Source organism: Salvelinus namaycush, chromosome 22 (genome assembly GCF_016432855.1).
Source record: "Salvelinus namaycush isolate Seneca chromosome 22, SaNama_1.0, whole genome shotgun sequence".
Lineage (NCBI taxonomy): Eukaryota > Metazoa > Chordata > Actinopteri > Salmoniformes > Salmonidae > Salvelinus > Salvelinus namaycush.
The window spans coordinates 35262668-35270041 of record NC_052328.1 but is presented as its reverse complement, the minus strand read 5'-3'; the positions used below and the strand labels follow the sequence as shown (position 1 = coordinate 35270041).

At 44.8% G+C, this 7374-nt stretch overlaps 1 protein-coding gene across 1 annotated transcript in view; it reads left to right on the top strand.

Moving 5' to 3' along the window:
- The first annotated feature begins 2239 nt into the window (after positions 1–2239).
- Positions 2240–7374, top strand: part of LOC120017776 (neutral amino acid transporter A-like) — an 11656-nt gene continuing 6521 nt past the window's right edge. Inside the window, exon 1 of the mRNA XM_038960752.1 lies at positions 2240–2894. Within this exon, the coding sequence (XP_038816680.1) occupies positions 2383–2894 (512 nt within the window). The 5' untranslated portion in view covers positions 2240–2382. The remainder of the gene's footprint in view (positions 2895–7374) is intronic.

Below are 7374 nucleotides of genomic sequence, written 5' to 3'. Positions count from 1 at the left end.
GCTCCTAGCATATACACTGCCTTCAGAAACTATTCAATCCACTTGACTTATTCCACATGTTGTGTTATAGCCTGCATTAAACATGGATTATATGTATATATTTTCTCACCCATCTACACACACTACCCCATAATAAAAGTGAAAACATGTTTTTAGACATTTTTGCAAATGTATTGAAACTGAAATACAGAAATATTTCATTTGACATAAGTATTGACACCGCTTAGTCAATACATGTTAGAATTATGTGTGGCAGTGAGTCTTTCTGGGTAAGTCTCTAAGAGCTTTGCACACTTGGATTGCACATTTTACATTTTAGTCATTTAGCAGACGCTCTTATCCAGAGCGACTTACAGTAGAGTGCATACATTTTATTACATTTTACATACTGAGACAAGGATATCCCTACCAGCCAAACCCTCCCTAACCCGGACGACGCTATGCCAATTGTGCGTCGCCCCACGGACCTCCCGGTTGCGGCCGGCTGCGACAGAGCCTGGGCGCGAACCCAGAGACTCTGGTGGCGCAGCTAGCACTGTGATGCAGTGCCCTAGACCACTGCGCCAATCTCCAGTGTAGATTTGGCCCTGTGTTTAAGGTTGTTGTCCAGTTGAAAAGTACATTTGTCTCCCAGTGTCTGTTGGAAAGAAGACTGAATCAAGTTTTCCTCTAAGATTTTGCCTGTGCTTAGCTCTATTACATTTCTTTATCCTAAAAAACTTCCCAGTCCTTGCCGATGACAAGCATACCCATAACATGATGCAGCCACCACAATGCTTGAAAATATGAAAAGTGGTACTCAGTGTTGGATTTGCCCCAAACATAACACTTTGTATTCAGGACATAAGGTTAATTTCTTTGCCACATTTTGTGCAGTTTTACTATAGTGCCGTATTGCAAACAGGATGCATGTTTTGGAATATTTTTATTCTATACATGCTTCCTTCTTTTCACTCTGTTATTTAGGTTAGTATTGTGGAGTAACTACAATGTTGTTGATCCATCCTCAGTTATTTCCTAATGCAACCATTCAACACTAACTGTTTTAAAGTCACCATTGGCCTCATGGTGAAATCCATGAACGGTTTCCTTCCTCTCTGGCAACTGAGTTAGGAAGGACACCTGTATCTTTGTAGTGAAGCACATTTTTACTCCTGAACGTATTTAAGCTTGCCATAACAAAGGGATTGAATACTTATTGACTCACAACATTTCATATTTTTATTATAAATTCATTTGTACTAATTTCTAAAACTATAATTCCACTTTGACATTATGGGGTATTGTGTGTAGGCCAGTGACACTAAATCTCAATTTAATCCATTTTAAATACAGACAACAACAAAAAGTCAAAGAGTAGGCACTGTAGGACCCATCCCAATAGTTTGACATGACCAGTGCCCCATAGGCATGATTCAGACCCCCATTCAGACTCACCATCACCAAATAGCACTGCATCAAGTAAATGTCATTCATGGAGAGTTTGTCTCACTCATATGTTTCATTAATTAATAACCTATAGGCATGATGTCATTCATGGAGAGTTTGTCTCACTCATATGTTTCATTAATTAATAACCTAGAGGCATGATGTCATTAATGGAGAGTTTGTCTCACTCATATGTTTCATTAATTAATAACCTAGAGGCATGATGTCATTAATGGAGAGTTTGTCTCACTCATATGTTTCATTAATTAATAACCTAGAGGCATGATGTCATTAATGGAGAGTTTGTCTCACTCATATGTTTCATTAATTAATAACCTACAGGCATGATGTCATTAATGGAGAGTTTGTCTCACTCATATGTTTCATTAATTAATAACCTAGAGGCATGATGTCATTAATGGAGAGTTTGTCTCACTCATATGTTTCATTAATTAATAACCTACAGGCATGATGTCATTAATGGAGAGTTTGTCTCACTCATATGTTTCATTAATTAATAAACTACAGGCATGATGTCATTAATGGAGAGTTTGTCTCACTCAGAATGTTTCATTAATTAATAACCTACAGGCATGATGTCATTAATGGAGAGTTTGTCTCACTCAGAATGTTTCATTAATTAATAACCTACAGGCATGATGTCATTAATTCAAATGCACAGTTGCAGACCCAGGCAATTTCTCCCACTGTTGCATCAGATGGTCTTAATATTGAGCAAAAGAAGGAAGTGCGCATGTCCTCTTTTTTGTGTGTAGCCCCTCTCTCACCATTGGTGGAGAAACACGTTGCGTTTGATAGGACTATTAACGCTTGCATCAGTCTACTCGCAATTGCTACTCATCTGAGTGTGTGTTCTCTCACGCTGCTCCAAGAACTGGCAATTTTCTCACGAATTACCGGTATTCAGAGTTCTGCCCCACAATTTCCATCAAAATGGAGAAGAAAAACGGACACACAATGATCAATTCGGTCTCCACCGACGAAATCTTGGAGAAGAATGGAAAGAAGAAGAAAAGCTGTAAAGACAAGTTGATGAGATTTTTGAATAGGAATATGTTAGTGATAATGACGGTATCTGGAGTACTAGTAGGCGTAGGGCTCGGAATGATGGTTCGGAATATGAACCTAACCCGGGCGCAGATGACTTATTTTGCTTTCCCCGGTGAGATGCTTCTGAGGATGTTGAAGATGATTATCCTTCCGCTGGTCGTGTGCAGCCTGATCTCCGGTGCCGCGAGCCTGGACACGCGCTCCCTGGGGAAACTAGGAGGCATCGCGGTCTCCTACTTCTTGGTGACCACCCTCATCGCATCCGGAATCGGTGTGTCCCTCGCCTTCATTATCAAACCGGGAGTCGGTGCCGGGGCTCTGAACACAAATAATCTAGGTCTCGAGAGCGTCAATACCAACAAGGAGACCACGGATTCGTTTTTAGATCTTGCAAGGTAACGGTTGTGGGGATGAAGTTATTGTTTCAATAGGCTAATAAATGTATTCTGTTAAGGAGTGTTTATTGGAAGGAAATACACTAGCATGTCTGGGGGGGGGGGGGGGGGGGGGGGGGGTGAGATGACTGAGGGGCGGGTAGTAGTGGAGTAGGTGCATACTCCACTAGTTCCCCCGGGCGCAATACTGTAGTCTATATAGGTTACACACATGAGAGCCCAGGCGCATGCTTGTTCCAGTACCTTACATGGAATTACATGGCACTCAGAAATCAAAACACCCCGGCCTGCATATAAATGATCATTGATCAATATTTTTGTGGGATTTAGTCAACATACGTTCTTCATTTGTGCATAATGGTACGATATAAAGCAGTAAGAAAAACAAAACAGACCGTGACCGGAAGAAGTACTGCAAATAAACAAAATAACTATAGCATTCCCATGAGACATGAGACAAAGGTTCTCACACAGTGTGTCATTGGGTGTCTGTCTGTCTCGCTCACTATCAATAGCTGCCTGTCTGTGTCTGCCTACCTAACTCCCTCTCTACTTGAATGACTGTCTGTGTGTCTGTCAGTCTATGTGTCCAACTATCTGCCCGTCAAAGGGTCTGCCTGCCCTCCTATCTGTCTGCCTTCCTGTCTGTCTGCTTGCCTGTCCGTCTGTCTGTCTGCATCTAAGGGAAAGCTGACAGCTGTTAAACCAGGGATTCTATTCTGCACAAGGAAAAGTTTCTGTAGGGAAGCCCAAGCTACACCACAGTATGTCAACTACACAGGCATGCTCACAACCATGTATCCCAGCCATATATCCCAGCCATATATCGTAGCCATATATCGTAGCCATGTATCCCAGCCATGTATCCCAGTCATGTTTCATAGCCATGTATTCCAGCCACGTACAGTACATGTATTCCTATAATCTATACATGCCACTGTTAGTGCATGACTGAAAACACTTGTGCCCCTTGTAGCATAGATACTGGAGGCTGAAACAGAGGGGTTGAGGGACACTGTCAAGAAACACTGCATCAGGTGTCAATGCAGACTGTCTGGGACAAGAATCCACCTGTCCTGAAGTGGTCTATTACAAACTGTCTGGGACAAGAATCCACCTGTCCTGAAGTGGTCTATTACAAACTGTCTGGGACAAGAATCCACCTGTCCTGAAGTGGTCTATTACAAACTGTCTGGGACAAGAATCCACCTGTCCTGAAGTGGTCTATTACAAACTGTCTGGGACAAGAATCCACCTGTCCTGAAGTGGTCTATTACAAACTGTCTGGGACAAGAATCCACCTGTCCTGAAGTGGTCTATTACAAACTGTCTGGGACAAGAATCCACCTGTCCTGAAGTGGTCTATTACAAACTGTCTGGGACAAGAATCCACCTGTCCTGAAGTGGTCTATTACAAACTGTCTGGGACAAGAATCCACCTGTCCTGAAGTGGTCTATTACAAACTGTCTGGGACAAGAATCCACCTGTCCTGAAGTGGTCTATTACAAACTGTCTGGGACAAGAATCCACCTGTCCTGAAGTGGTCTATAACAAACTGTCTGGGACAAGAATCCACCTGTCCTGAAGTGGTCTATTACAAACTGTCTGGGACAAGAATCCACCTGTCCTGAAGTGGTCTATTACAAACTGTCTGGGACAAGAATCCACCTGTCCTGAAGTATTAGTGGTCTATTACAAACTGAGAATACAGATTATTATTAGTTTTACTCCGTCCTCAAGGGCCACATTCTAGATGTTGTTGTATCCTATCTCTCTGACACTTCATTTATAACTGGCTTACTTTACTTTATCTTTAACTTGGGGCGGCAGGTAGCCTAGTGGTTAGAGTATTGGGTCAGTAACCAGCAGGTAGCCTAGTGGTTAGAGCATTGGGCCAGTAACCAGCAGGTAGCCTAGTGGTTAGAGTGTTGGGCCAGTAACCAGCAGGTAGCCTAGTGGTTAGAGCATTGGGTCAGTAACCAGCAGGTAGCCTAGTGGTTAGAGCATTGGGTGAGTAACCAGCAGGTAGCCTAGTGGTTAGAGCATTGGGCCAGTAACCAGCAGGTAGCCTAGTGGTTAGAGCATTGGGTGAGTAACCAGCAGGTAGCCTAGTGGTTAGAGCATTGGGTCAGTAACCAGCAGGTAGCCTAGTGGTTAGAGCATTGGGTCAGTAACCAGCAGGTAGCCTAGTGGTTAGAGCATTGGGCCAGTAACCAGCAGGTAGCCTAGTGGTTAGAGTGTTGGGTCAGTAACCAGCAGGTAGCCTAGTGGTTAGAGTATTGGGTCAGTAACCAGCAGGTAGCCTAGTGGTTAGAGTGTTGGGCCAGTAACCAGCAGGTAGCCTAGTGGTTAGAGCATTGGGTCAGTAACCAGCAGGTAGCCTAGTGGTTAGAGCATTGGGTGAGTAACCAGCAGGTAGCCTAGTGGTTAGAGCATTGGGCCAGTAACCAGCAGGTAGCCTAGTGGTTAGAGCATTGGGTGAGTAACCAGCAGGTAGCCTAGTGGTTAGAGCATTGGGTCAGTAACCAGCAGGTAGCCTAGTGGTTAGAGCATTGGGCCAGTAACCAGCAGGTGTAGCCTATTGGTTAGATCATTGGGTGAGTAACCAGCAGGTAGCCTAGTGGTTAGAGCATTGGGTCAGTAACCAGCAGGTAGCCTAGTGGTCAGAGCGTTGGGCCAGTAACCAGCAGGTCGCCTAGTGGCTAGAGCATTGGGTCAGTAACCAGCAGGTAGCCTAGTGGTTAGAGCATTGGGTGAGTAACCAGCAGGTAGCCTAGTGGTTAGAGCATTGGGTCAGTAACCAGCAGGTAGCCTAGTGGTTAGAGCATTGGGTGAGTAACCAGCAGGTAGCCTAGTGGTTAGAGCATTGGGTCAGTAACCAGCAGGTAGCCTAGTGGTTAGAGCATTGGGTGAGTAACCAGCAGGTAGCCTAGTGGTTAGAGCATTGGGTCAGTAACCAGCAGGTAGCCTAGTGGTTAGAGCATTGGGTCAGTAACCAGCAGGTAGCCTAGTGGTTAGAGCATTGGGTGAGTAACCAGCAGGTAGCCTAGTGGTTAGAGCATTGGGTCAGTAACCAGCAGGTAGCCTAGTGGTTAGAGCATTGGGTCAGTAACCAGCAGGTAGCCTAGTGGTGAGAGCATTGGGTGAGTAACCAGCAGGTAGCCTAGTGGTTAGAGCATTGGGCCAGTAACCAGCAGGTAGCCTAGTGGTTAGAGCATTGGGCCAGTAACCAGCAGGTAGCCTAGTGGTTAGAGCATTGGGTCAGTAACCAGCAGGTAGCCTAGTGGTTAGAGCATTGGGTGAGTAACCAGCAGGTAGCCTAGTGGTTAGAGCATTGGGTGAGTAACCAGCAGGTAGCCTAGTGGTTAGAGCATTGGGTGAGTAACCAGCAGGTAGCCTAGTGGTTAGAGCATTGGGTGAGTAACCAGCAGGTAGCCTAGTGGTTAGAGCATTGGGTGAGTAACCAGCAGGTAGCCTAGTGGTTAGAGCATTGGGTGAGTAACCAGCAGGTAGCCTAGTGGTTAGAGCATTGGGTGAGTAACCAGCAGGTAGCCTAGTGGTTAGAGCATTGGGTCAGTAACCAGCAGGTAGCCTAGTGGTTAGAGCATTGGGCCAGTAACCAGCAGGTAGCCTAGTGGTTAGAGCATTGGGCCAGTAACCAGCAGGTAGCCTAGTGGTTAGAGCATTGTGTGAGTAACCAGCAGGTAGCCTAGTGGTGAGAGCATTGGGCCAGTAACTGAAAGGTTGCTGGATTGAATCCCCGAGCTGAAAAGGTAAAAATCTGTTGTTCTGCCCCTGAACAAGGCAGTTAACCCACTGTTCCCCGGCAGGCCGTCATTGTACATAAGAATTTGTTCTTAACTGACTTGCCTAGTTAACTAAAGGTTAAATTTAAATTTGTTTTATCTAGGCGACCCAGTTCAGATCAAATATCTATTTTACAAGGAAGAGCTGTCTTAAGATGACATGGATGTCCCACGTATCAGTGTCTAACTTATTAACGTCACTAATTGACAATTAGAGAGAGACAGAGAGAGAGAGAGAGAGAGAGTAAACACCTGGCTTCTCATGTCTAATACAGTCACTTATCGAAAGGTGAGAATGAAAACACTCAAGGACAGCAGTGCTGCACCCCAGCATTATGTGGTTTAACTATGTGGGTAGTGAACCACCCCAGCATTATGTGGTTTAACTATGTGGGTAGTGCTGCACCCCAGCATTATGTGGTTTAACTATGTGGGCAGTGCTGCACCTCAGCATTATGTGGTTTAACTATGTGGGTAGTGCTGCACCCCAGCATTATGTGGTTTAACTATGTGGGTAGTGAACCACCCCAGCATTATGTGGTTTAACTATGTGGGTAGTGTTGCACGCCAGCATTATGTGGTTTAACTATGTGGGCAGTGCTGCACCCCAGCATTATGTGGTTTAACTATGTGGGTAGTGATGCACCCCAGCATTATGTGGTTTAACTATGTG